This window comes from Delphinapterus leucas, chromosome 18 (assembly GCF_059928025.1).
Source record: "Delphinapterus leucas isolate spDelLeu-1000000601 "Yukka" chromosome 18, BTC_Dleu_Yukka2, whole genome shotgun sequence".
Classification (NCBI taxonomy): Eukaryota; Metazoa; Chordata; class Mammalia; order Artiodactyla; family Monodontidae; genus Delphinapterus; species Delphinapterus leucas.
The window spans coordinates 791,627-803,389 of record NC_143146.1 but is presented as its reverse complement, the minus strand read 5'-3'; the positions used below and the strand labels follow the sequence as shown (position 1 = coordinate 803,389).

At 62.3% G+C, this 11,763-nt stretch overlaps 1 protein-coding gene across 1 annotated transcript; it reads right to left on the bottom strand.

The window, feature by feature from the left end:
* Positions 1-362: 362 nt before the first annotated feature.
* On the bottom strand, positions 363-10,179 carry C18H13orf46 (chromosome 18 C13orf46 homolog). Its single transcript, XM_089899803.1, has 5 exons — positions 9,453-10,179; positions 5,389-5,440; positions 4,448-4,863; positions 2,410-2,707; positions 363-452 (listed from the first exon to the last, which is right to left on the bottom strand). Exons 1-5 carry the CDS (start codon positions 9,781-9,783, stop codon positions 386-388), a joined length of 1,164 nt encoding a protein of 387 aa, XP_089755929.1. The 5' UTR covers positions 9,784-10,179; the 3' UTR covers positions 363-385.
* Between the last annotated feature and the right edge of the window lie 1,584 nt (positions 10,180-11,763).

Sequence of the window (11,763 nt, the reverse complement as noted above, 5' to 3'; positions counted from 1 at the left end):
GAGCTGCATCTCCCCCTAACTTACATTTCACAGGGCAGGGTGTGTGGAAAGAAGGGATGGGGCCCCTGGAGAGGGACAACGCCTTCCGTTCGTGCTTTACTGAGCCCTTTTTAAAGGTGGCATCATCACTTCGCAGTGGTGGGGACGCCACACGCGGGGCGGTCACGGCACCAGGTCTGCGTGGCGTCTCTCAGGGCCGCTGGCTTCGTCCCTCGCCCCTCCCGGCCTGGCCGACCCTAGGAGACAGATGGAGACCTCGGTTAGACCCCTGGCCAGAGGGGGCAGGGCTAGGGTGGGACCCAGGAGGCGGCCTGGTCCCCGCCCCCTTTCTACTTCCTGCCCCTCCAGGCACCCACTTCGGCCCGTGAACTACCTTCTCCGGCTGCTATGAGCTCTCCTCCACCTTCTTCCTGGTGGAGTATGGGATGCAGCACACCCAGCTGGTCCCGATCCTGGAGACAGAGTGGGGCAGGGTGGGCGGGTGAGAGAGCTGCCCCCGCCCCATCCTGCCAAGGCCAGCGGGGCTCCCGGCTGGTGCAGAGCCGGGCTTTGCCCTCCCACCGCCACCCCTGTGTCTCCAGCCCAGGAGGGACCCCTTGAGCACAGCAGACCTTGAAGGTCAGCAGAGCCGAGCTGCCCTCCCTCCCCTGCCCGGCTCCGAAGAGGCGTTGCAGGTGGACGGTGCCCAGCCCAGCGTTTCCCGAGCATCGCAGCCCGTGCCTGTCCCGGTGCGTGGGCTCTGGGGGTTCCGCTTGCAACCGAGGCTCTGGGACGAGGTGGCCCCCTTCCCTTCGCAGGGACCTCCACGGCTCAGTGCCAAAGCCCTCCAGCGGGTGGCTAACGGGCTGCTAGTGCCTGGGTGCCCTAGGGTGCTGGCTGGATAGAGGCGGCTTAGCTCTGAGGGAAACTGAGGCTGCAGGTGAGCAGGGCAGACAGGTGGCCCTGCCCGGCAAATGTCCAGGCCAGGCCCCTGTGGAGCAGACCCTGTCCTGCTGGCCAAGCAGCCTCCAGCAGCTGAGGCTTGGCTCCTGGGCACGGCCCGTCTGCAGGTTCTCTGGGGTGACTGAGCACGGGCGGTGGGGAGCCGGAACCAGAGGCCGAGAGGGTGGGCCTGGGCCCGCCTGGCCTGGGGCAGAAAAGGAGCTGCCAGGCTGCGTCCAGTGTGGCCGAATCCATCACCAATCAAGAATTAATGAGAAAAACAGATGTCTGCTTAGGAAAGACCTTCCCATGTCAAGCATAGGTTTGGTTTAATATTTTTCTTAATTTTTAAATTAAAAAAATTTTTTATTTTGGGCCATGCCATGCAGCTTGCAGGATCTTAGTTCCCCAACCAGGTACTGAACCTGAGCCCTTGGCAGTGAAAGCGCGGATACCTAACCGCTGGACCACCAGGGAATTCCCCAAGCATAGATTTGGGGGCGTGCCGGCCAGTCCTGACATCTTGGTGAAAGCCACACGGCCGGCTGTGTGAGCAGAGATCAGGAGAGACATGGGGTGACACTTCCTAACAGGAACGCTCTCCTCCAAAACACACAACCTGGGGAAAGGCAGTAACAGCGACTGCCAAGTAAGCGAAGGGCTGTGATGCTATAAACGTTCACAGCTGGCAACCCACAATGGCCCGAAGGCCCTGTTCTCCCGCGGTGCGGATCTTCCTTTGGGGCCACGTGCTCCCATGAAGTCCCCACTGTTTCCGAGGTGGCACTCGCAGATTTAAAAGTTTTCCTCTGTGTTGGGCTATCTCACATTTTCATTTATTTTAAATGACCGCGTATCGGTTTTACAAAGTAAATAGAGAAATTTTTCTTTTAAAAACCGTGCAAGCAAATTAGCCAAGACGTTGACGTGGTTGTTAATTCCGACTCTGGTGGAAAGGGGACAAATTGCTGTTTTCTCCTTTGTGTTTCTCTGTATTGTTTAAAATGCCACAGAGCCACGGCCCTGGGCGAGCGTCTCACCTGCTCCCAGGCGCTCGCAGCCTCACAATCTCTACCCACAGGGTGGAGGCGGTCAGGACAAACGTCTCCCGCCCCCGGCCCCAGGTCCCTCTACCCTGCTGAGCCAGCAGCCACGTGTGACGGGTCCCCCCACTGCCTGCCGGACCAAGGGCTGCGACCTCGGAGCTGCACAGAGAGGAGACCCTCCCACTCTCACCCCCTCTTCTTCTTCCCACCTTTCCCTCCCTCCTACTCTGGCCCTTTTGTTGGCTGACAGGGTGGGGAGAGGGGTCTAGCTAGGGGTGAGGTGGGACTCATGGGGATCCTGCCTCACCCCTCTAGCTGCAGTAAATGCCTGGATCTCTGCGTGTGCCCAGGAGGAATCGAAAGCCCGGGGCTCGCTCTGCCCACCAGAAACCCTGATGGAGGAAAAGCCTCCCACCTTCCTCAGTGTGAACCCCTCACTCACTCGTCCTCTGACAAATCCCCCATGTCCGTCTGGGACCGCTTCTCTTCTTTCATGGCACATGTGATCACCTGTGGGATGTGGTGGGAGTAGTTGAGGGGACAGGCGAGGGGGTCATGACAGGGACCAGGGCCGGACCTGCTGAACCTGCCCAAGGATGAGGTGGGGCGTGGAGACTGCACTGAGCATCCTCCCACAAGACGGGGCACCGTCAAGTGGGAATTTCTAACTAGGGGACCCTGACGAAGGAACTGTGCCTGGATGTGAGCTACCATGACCCCTGGACTGTAGGTCAGAAGACCTGGACCCTAAGTCCCAGCTCTGCCCCTGACTGATTCTTCATGAGTCCTTGAAGCCTGTGGTGCCCCGAGGTAGCCTTGTGTGTGGAGGCGGTCAATAACCAGCTCTCTTCATCGTACAGCATGTTCTGAGGGCAGATATAGAAGGTGCGATCTGGAAAAAAGCAACCCCCGGGTAGGGGCTTACATTTGCCAGGAGAGAATTTCAAAAAACTTCCGAAGAGATGGCTGCTCACTATAGCAGAGAAATGGAGAATATTTGTGTTGGAAAGGCCCAATCAGGCCATGGGGTTAACCACTTCCTTTTACAGAAAATGGTGATGATGGCGGTGATGATGGTGATGGTGGTGATGATGGTGAAGACGTGATGATGGTGACGATGATGGTGGTGGTGATGATGGTGATGATGGTGATGGTGGTGGTGGTGGTGAAGATGATATCTAATGCTGGCACTTCCTGGGTACCAGGCAGTGTTCTGAGGGTGTCACAAAACAACGCTGGACTGTGGGTGCTACTAAGATCCCCATTTTGCAGGTGAGAAAACTGAGGCATGGAGAGGTATGGTGACTTGTTTGAGCATTCACTGGAGAGCTGTGGAGGCTGGGTCTCCCAGCTCCTCAGCTTGTGCCCTTTCACCACCCCAGCACAATCTCACAAGAGGTTCTCAGGGCCCCTGGGTACCTCGAGGGTTGACCCAGGCCCTGGAATCTATGGAGGTGCAGGAATGTGTGTGGGTTGGCGTGAGGGAAAATGAGAAAGAAGCGAGGTGCTCTCTGGTCCCCTGGCCAGTCTCCAAACCCTGGGGCCCCATCTCTGCCTCAGCCTCCAGCACACCCATGCCCGGGGCAAGCTCCTGGGAATGCCGCATGGCTCCAAGCAAGGCGTTTCCCGGTGGGTGGTTTGGCTTTGTGAACTTTGGGTTTTTTTTACCTCCTCTGATCCGTCTCCCAGATCAACGTCCACAAACACAGATGGCTTCTGTGGATGGAAACCAAAGAGGCGTGGATGGTGGGCTTGGGTGAGCCAGGAAGGCACACAGATTCCTGGGAGGGAGCGTGGGCTCTGGGCCAGTGGTGGCCAGGGTCTGGGCGTTACACTGAGCCCACCAGACACTGGCAGTCTGTGGTGGGACCTGCTGACACTGGTTGGTAAGGTGCCCTCTGGCACAGGGAGAGGAGGGATGTGGCCTCCCAACCCTCCCTGCTCACCTCCCATCAGGTCCCTGAGAACTCAGAGGGTCTCCCCCGGCTTTGCCCCCTGAGAATCAGGGCCGGTGATGCCCAGAGCTGGGTGGACCCTCCAGGCCCACTGCAGGCCTGCTCATCTGGGCAGCGCCTGAGCTCTGCCTCTGCAGACCCCCTGCCCCGCTGCCCGAGCTGCAGAGACACACAGTGAGCTGGGAAGGCCTGGGGGGCTCAGGTGCAGCGGCCCCCAGGTCTCTGACCAGGCACCTTGGCTTCGCCCAGTGGTAGCAGTTTAGTCAACAATGGGAGAAGTGTTTTGGGGAGTGGAGGGGACCCCAGGGGCCCTGGATGCAGGCCAAGCCCAGCTCCCCTCCACCCCTGCACGCGGATGGGGAAGGGGAAGGAAAGCCTCTCTTGGACAGGGTCCTGTGAGCACCGCTGCCCCTGGGCTGCGGCGGGCCGGGGCTGGGGCTCCCTGACAAGGGCAAGCTGAGGGTCACCTCCTGTCGGGGCCCCCGCTCCCTCAGCAGCTGTGCTGTTTGGCAAGCCGGGGTTAAGGTGCCCTGGCGCCAGCCAGGAGCACAGACTGGGCGCTGAGGCAGCTCAGGCGGGGCCTGGTGCTGCCCGCGCGTCCTCGGCAGGACTGTGCCTGACAGGCCTCCCCTCTGACTTCTGTTACTAAAGTGAAGAGCTCTTGCCTCTTTTTCCAGGAGGTCACCCAGCTGTACGGACTCTGGCTCCCCTTCCTGTAAGAAGACACCGAACGGATAAACAGAGGCAGGACTCCAACGCGCAGGGCCGGCAGCGCGTGCACGTGAAAGGACCACGGCCTGACCTCGGCCTCCAGGGCGCGCTTGTCTGCGCCCTCCCTGCCGTCCGGCTCCTCCTGGCCGCTGGCCTCGGGCTCCGCCTCCTTCCAACGCCCCCGCACCTGCCCAGCGGCGTCCTGGCGCTGCTCCTCCGGGCTTGCCTGGCTGCAGCGGGTGCAAGCGGGACTTTGAGACGACACCTTCCTCCCTCCTGGGCACCGGCGCCCCTGGGTCAGCAGGGCGGGGCTGGCGGGCGGTGGGCGAGGCAGACCCGGGTAGAGGGGTGGGCAGAGCGGAGAAGGACGCGGCAGTGCTGCTGAGCTGACCTCCCTGAGGAGCCGTCACCCCGACCTGCCCCAACACAAGGGACGCCGGCAGCCCTGGCAGGCTCTCGGGCGAGATGCCTTCTGCCCGGGGATCCGAGGGGGAAGGTCTGCAGCGATAGGCGCCGGCCCCAAGATGCTGGGCCGGGGGGATGCTGGTAGGGGGCTGCTTGAGGCCCTGCGAACCCCCTGGGTCACCGACCCCCGCCCCTCCCGTCTGAGCCTCGAGGTCTTCTCCGGACGCCCTGGCCTTCCTCAGCACCCCCTCCCCCCGCCAGGTCTTAACGCTGGCGCCCACTCCCACCCCGGCCTGCCGTGTTCTCCGCACGGCTCTGCACAGCTGCCTCCGCTGGACAAGGCCACTCACCAGTGGGCATCTTCCGTGTCGCTTCTGAGGTCCTTCCCATGACCTTCAGGCTCTGAGGAGGAAGCAGCGGGTCTGTCGTCAGCCTGCGAGGATGCTGACGGGCCACCTGCGGGGTGTGGGCGCTGCCGCCCCAGTTCTGACCGGCGTTCTCACGCATCCCCGGCCCAGGAGGCCGCCCGCCCCGACTCTTCACATCAGCCCTCTGCAGGCCGGTGCAGGCCGTCGAAGGGCAGAGACCGACAGAGACCGCAGGGCCTCTGCCCGCTCCGTGGCACGCGGCGGGAGGCCTTGGCGTTGCCTCTACTGTCACTGTGCCAGGCGCAGGGACCCCTTGCGTCCTCCTGGTGGCAGCAGGTGGGGTTGGAAGCAGCAGAAGCTGAGGGCCAGTGTGGGGCGGGGGGCGGCGACCCAGCCCCGGAGGTGAGATCTGAACCACACCACACCCTCCAGGACGCTCCTCCTGGCTCCTCTGAGGGGCGTTGCCAGCGGTGGGAGTCCTCTGGCTGGGAAAGGTCTTTGTCAGGTGAGGAGAAAGGGGCACAGGATCCAGACCCGGGCTCATGCATGGAGCAGTTGTCAGTAAACTATTATGGGAAGCTGCATTTTGGTGACCTCGGCGAGACAGCGTGAGCCTTGTGAGCTGTGAGCTCTGAGCAGGACACTGGGGTTTCCTGGTGAAACGCAGGCTTCTGCTTCTCGCAGGTCGCAGACCTCAAGGGGGTTTCCTATCCCTTTGGGACCTAAGAGAAGGCCCCCGAGGGAGGGGTCTTGAAGTCGCAGACGCTCCAGGTCCCCTTTCTGTGCAGTCACCTCTGAGCCCAAGATGCCTGAGATGACGGTCCCCATAGCTGCTCCAGACTCTCCCCAGAGCGGCCTGGTTTCCACCCCACAGCCTGACACACAGCCTGGGCCCCTGGCCCCGATGAAAACACCGCCCCAGGGAGACTCCAAGCTTTAAATAATGTTTTTGACAGGAGACCTAGCAGGATGCCTCTGCAAGCCACTATCCCGGAGGACTTCCTACAGAATTTGGTGGCCAGATCAGCTACTCGGGATCCTTTCAGCTCACAGGCCTCGGGGCCGGGGATACCTGCTGGACAGAGGGGGTGAGGGCCCGGCTCCGGCAGGTGCCCTGCTTTCTGTTCCTGCTTTTTCGCTGGTCCTCGCTGTCTTGCATGCTGTCCCTCCCCTGGACCGTGTCCCCCGACCCCTGCCGTCCTCCAGCGCCATCCTTCATGGGGACCTGGGCCCCCTGCCCAGTGTTAAGCAACTTTCCTTGGAGGGAGCTTTCCGTCACGCCCATTCTCCCCGGCACTTGGCCCCCGCCCTGGGCGGGGTCGTCCACACACTTTCCTTGTCTCTGGTCTGAGTTCCCTGTGGGTGAGAATTAGGTGCTGTGCATCCTCTTCGCACACGGGCTCCGGGACGTCTGCTGACCTGCGGCTGTGCCGCCATCCCCAGGCTGGCCCTGGCCACCTAGAAACAAAGCCCTGAAGGCCAAGGCTGAGGCGACCTTGGGTCTTCAGAGACTATTTCAGAACTTGGCAGCTCTCAGCAGGAAGGGCGCTGCGTCGACCTCAGATGGAAGGGCCCGGATGGTTCGGCTCAGTGGTTTTCTGGCAGCGATCTACCGTGGGCTTCTTCCAGAAAATCTTCAGCAGCCCCTACGTGTGTGCACACGTGTGTGCTTGTGCATGTCTGTGTATGTGTGCAAGTGTGTCCGTTTTTAGAAGACACAGGGCCGCTCCAGATAGATCTTCAAACCTGCTCCTTCCTGTAACGTGTATTTGGCAGGAAGGAAAGAATCAGTAAAAAGAGAGCCTGGTTTTTCTTTGCTCCAAAGCAGCTGTGGAATGAGAAACACACACCTGCCCCCAGTGCCTCGTTATCATAAAGTAAAAATATCAGTGTGTTCGCGGGTTCCCCCTTTGTCCGCTTTCTAAGAAAGGCCCTGCTTTCTTCGGGGTTCTGGGCGCACCTGCAGGGCTCAGCCCGTAAGGCTCCAGGCTGGGCTCGTGCGTGGCTCCGGGAGGAGTAGCAGGCCGGGCAGAAGCTGCCCCCGCACGCGAAGAGACTATTTCCTTTGCTGCCTTTCTTCAGCTGGCCTCCAAGTGATCGCCAAACCACTCACAGGTCACTGTCTGGACCGCGAGCCGCCCCCGGAAGCCGGGGTTCGCGCCGGTGGGAGCGGAGGGCGGGACAGGCGCGGGCCGGGGCGGGGCCGACACGGGCGGGAACCCGCTGCACGACCGGCCTGACGCTACCTCGCGGCCAGGGCGCCCCTCGCCCCCTCCTCCACCTTGCGGATTTCAGCAGGCCCAGTTCGCCGATGCCTGGAGCCCCTCCGGGGAACAGCCCCCTCCTTGCCCTGGACGCACCCCTGCAGTGGGGGCGTCGTTGGGGCGCCTGGCCCGGAGGCTCTGCGGCAGCGAGGCCGGCGGCTGCGGTCTGGCGTCCCAGGCAAAGGCTCAGGGCCCGGGCGCGAGCTCAGCCGTGGATCCGCGGGTTCGCGCGGACCCTCCGTGCACGGACTCCTCTCCCGCCCGGCTGGGGGGCGTGTCCCACAGGCGCTCGGCCCCGCCTCCTGCGTCCACGTCACCTTGGCGCTTGCGGGCCCGGCGGCACCAGCCTCCAGGCTCTTGCTTCCAAGTGTGAGCGCCCAGGCCTGGCGGGTGCCCCGCCCTCACTCGGGAGGCCGCACCTCGTCTCATTTTACCATGTAGACAGCGAGTTGTGTTCCGCGTGGCTCCGGCTCCGGGCGGCGCATCCCCTCCATGCTGTCCGGGAGCCCCACCGGGCCTGGCGCCTGGGGCGGGTGTGTGCACGGCGGCTGGCAGTGCAGCGCTCGGTGCGTCCCTGCCCTCCATCCTGCCTCGGCAAACCCATCGGTGCTGGGTGGGAAGGTCCGTGGCCGGCACTACTGGGGACACACTGTGGCTACTTGCAATATTTCCTGAGCAGGTTATAGGTTGGTTTCCTCTCTGGGGAGCTCGGCCCTCCCGAGAGCCTGAGAAGGAGTGGCTGTAATCGGACTTTTTTTTTTTTTTTTTGCGGTACGCGGGCCTCTCACTGCTGTGGCCCCTCCCGTTGCGGAGCACAGGCTCCGGATGCGCAGGCTCAGCGGCCTTGGCTCACGGGCCAGCCGCTCCGCGGCATGTGGGATCTTCCCGGACCGGGGCACGAACCCGTGTCACCTGCATTGGCAGGCGGACTCTCACTGCGCCAGCAGGGAAGCCCTGTGCTTGGACTTTTATCGGTCGGAGGTAGTGGAGATGCAGCGGCCCCTGTGCTGTGACCGCCGGCTCCCCCTTCCCCTCCTCCTCCAGAGATAACACAGCTTTGGATTTTTAAGCTGAGAGAAGAACAAATATTTTTATACAATGACCTCTTAAAATCGCTCCTAGGGCTTGAACAAGCAAACCGCATTTCCCGCCTACCGTGTTTTGTTTCCTAAGAGAGTCACTTAGACTTCCTACACGACAGTCTTAGCAAAGGGCACTTGCTGGTGTGAACCACAACTGCTGGGGTCCTGCCGACGACTGGCAGTCACCCCGTCTCTCCGCCAACTCGGGCCCGCTGCCCTGGGGTAGCTGACCTTCCAGGGGCAGGTCCACATAAGGACCAGGGCGTTTCGGGCACCCGTCCCCACTTCGGCCACACCATGGCCCGCTCGCAGGGTCAGAAACATGTGGGACACGTGGCTGACACAAGGTGTAAGTGTGCACACTTTACAACGTAAAGGCCACATTAGCGACGAGCAGACGGGCGGCCCCCAGCCCCGTGGGTTCACTGCTGCCCCTGGCTGCGAGGGCCCTGGCTCTGGCAGCGGGACTGGGGCTCACCCCAGGGCCTCCTCATAAACCTGAGACACTTCCCGTGCTGGACCCCGGGGTGTCCCCACACAGTCCCAGGCTGGCTCTGCCCCCTCAGACCTCAGTGCCCGACACGCCCCACCCTGGCCTTTAGGATCTTAGGCAGGGGCAGTGGGTCCGGGGTGGGGGGTGGGTGTGTGGCCCTCGCTGGCCCGGGGAGAGCAGTCTGCCCCGCCCTGCCCCCGGCCCTACCTAGCTCCTTGCACAGCGTCTTGATGCAGCTCGGGGGGTCCCCTTTCTGGTGCAGGCCGCCCACACATCGGCTTCTCTGGAGCTCAGCCATCCCGCTGGCCGCCTTGAGGTGTCCGGGGCTCACGGCCGAGGGAGGGGCCCCGGGGCCCAGCTGGTGCCTCCTGTGTGCGGCCGTGGTGTCCTTCTCCATCCTCCCTGCCTTCGGGCCACGGGAAAGAAGAAGGACGCTGGCTCTCACGCAGCCCTCAGACGGAGCGCATGGCTTCCACCCCCTCCACGGGGAGCTGCCCTTGTGTTCCTGGGCCCCGTTGCTAGGTGGCCCCTGTGACATCACTGCAGAGGCAGAGGCCAGCCTGCTGGCCCTTCCCGCGGCCCTAGGTCGGAGTGGCCTCCTCCCAGGGCCTCCTGCCTCTCAGCAGAGACGGCAAAGGGCCAGGCGGCCAGGGGCCTTCATGCGGCTCTGCAGGCGCTTCTGGTGTTGGGTCTGCTGAGCCTTCAGGCGAATCTCTCGATTCCTAGCAGGGACGAAGGACTCGGAGGTCGCGGCGGGGAGTCCACTTGGCGGCCTGGGCCCTGGGTGGCGTCCTGCGTCCTCCCCCTCCAGACGAGGGGAGATTCACGCAAACGCAGCTTCGGAGGGCAGCCGTCTGCGGACAGGTACCTCTGACTGTGCCGAGGAAACCCTTCTCTGCGTTTTCAGTTGAGCTGTTTGCTGACACTGCCGTGACCAAAGGCTCGCTCGGGCGGCTTCCACAGTAGACATTCGCTTTCTGGGTCAGGAGCCTGGAGGTCTGAGGTCCAGGCGTGGGTAGGGCTGGCCTCCTGAGGCTGCTCTCCTCGGTGCGTAGATGCCCGTCTCCTCCCTGTGTCCTCACGGGGTCATCCTCTGTGCGTGTCTGTGTCCTGACCTCCTCTTCTTAAAAGGACAGCAGTCAGACTGGATCAGGGCCACCCTAGTGACCTCATGTAACCTTAATCACCTCTTTAAAGGCTTATCTCCAAAGGCAGTCACTTTCTAAGGTCCTGGGGACCAGGACTTCACACATGAATTTTGGGGTGACACAGTTCAGCCTATAACACAGCCTAACAGAAAGTTTCTGATAATCTATTCAACACAATTTTTTCTTATCACCTGGGACCACGGGGGAAAATCAGAGCAGGTGTTTCCTGAGGACCCAGCCGACAGCACTAGGTGTGTCGTAATGTTCCGAATGAAGTACAAGTGACGAACTCCCTTTTTCCACGTGCACTTCCATTCCCTAAACAAGCTCATGGCATCTAAGCTCCCGGGAGCCCTCGGGTCCGCCAGCCGGGGGCCGGTGCAGGGGCCGCCCTGGAGGCTGCTCGGAGGCTCTGTGCCTCGGGGGGACACGGATAGAGGCGGGCAGCTGAACCAGCTCCCTCTTGGGGTAACAGGTGGGCTGGAGAAAGTCAGTGGGCACAGACTGGGGTCGCAAAAGATTGGGGTCCTCGGAGTGGGGCTTTGGGTCCTCATTCTCCCAGGTGTTCTCTTTTCAGTCCTCCCACATACCCCGACATGGGCAGAGCTCGTTATCTGCCCCCGCCAGCCCCAACTCTCTCCGCTGGGCCTGGTCCTGCGTGTGAATCTGTGTTGCGCAGGCCCTTGGGAGCCGCCCTGCGGCCCTGCCATGGACGCTCGTGTTCGGGGCGTCTGAACCCCTTGGCCCCCACCCAGAGCAGACAGGGGGAGCCGGAGAGCAGCAGAACAGCACTTTCCTCCCCAGTCCACGTGCACCTGGGAAGGACGCTCATCACTACTGTCCTCGGTTCAGGGCCGCGGCACCCCTGAAGGCCTGACCCGGCTTCCCCAGAGCCAGATCCCACCCCTCCCCCCACGACTCTCTCACACCAGGCGGCCGAGCGACTGGGGCTGGAAGTAAAAAGACAACTGAGTGGAAACCAAATGGAGAAAAGACAGGAGAAAGGAGAAGAGGCATTTTTCCCTGGGAGGCGGGGCGCGTCCCCCATGTTGTGCACCCAGCTCCTTCCCCCCCTTTCGGAGGGGAGCAGCCATATCTGCTCAACGGCACTGAGCTCCCTCTGTCTCCCCTCGGGCCACCGGCCTCCTGTCCCCGCTCCCTCGGGACACTGACCTGTGTCTGGCCCTCGAGCACACACCCCGCTGCTGAGTCCTCGGAGACGCGAGGGGCCCTGCCTTTCCCACCCTCCTTGAGCTTGACGCCGTCTCTGTCCGCCCTGAGGTCCCCATGGCCCTCACAGGGCCCCCACTCCACACCTTTCCATCCCAGAAGCATTGTGGTTTCCAGCACAACCCAAAGCCCCACAACTG

Excerpts from the sequence above, each read along its gene's own strand:
- C18H13orf46 (XM_089899803.1), bottom strand. The coding sequence starts at position 9,783 with ATGTCACAGGGGCCACCTAGCAACGGGGCCCAGGAACACAAGGGCAGC. Across the intron at positions 5,441-9,452 it reads GACGCTGTGCAAGGAGCTAG|AGCCTGAAGGTCATGGGAAG; the intron begins GTAGGGCCGGGG and ends CTTCCTCCTCAG. Across the intron at positions 453-2,409 it reads GGGGATTTGTCAGAGGACGA|GATCGGGACCAGCTGGGTGT; the intron begins GTGAGTGAGGGG and ends CTCTGTCTCCAG.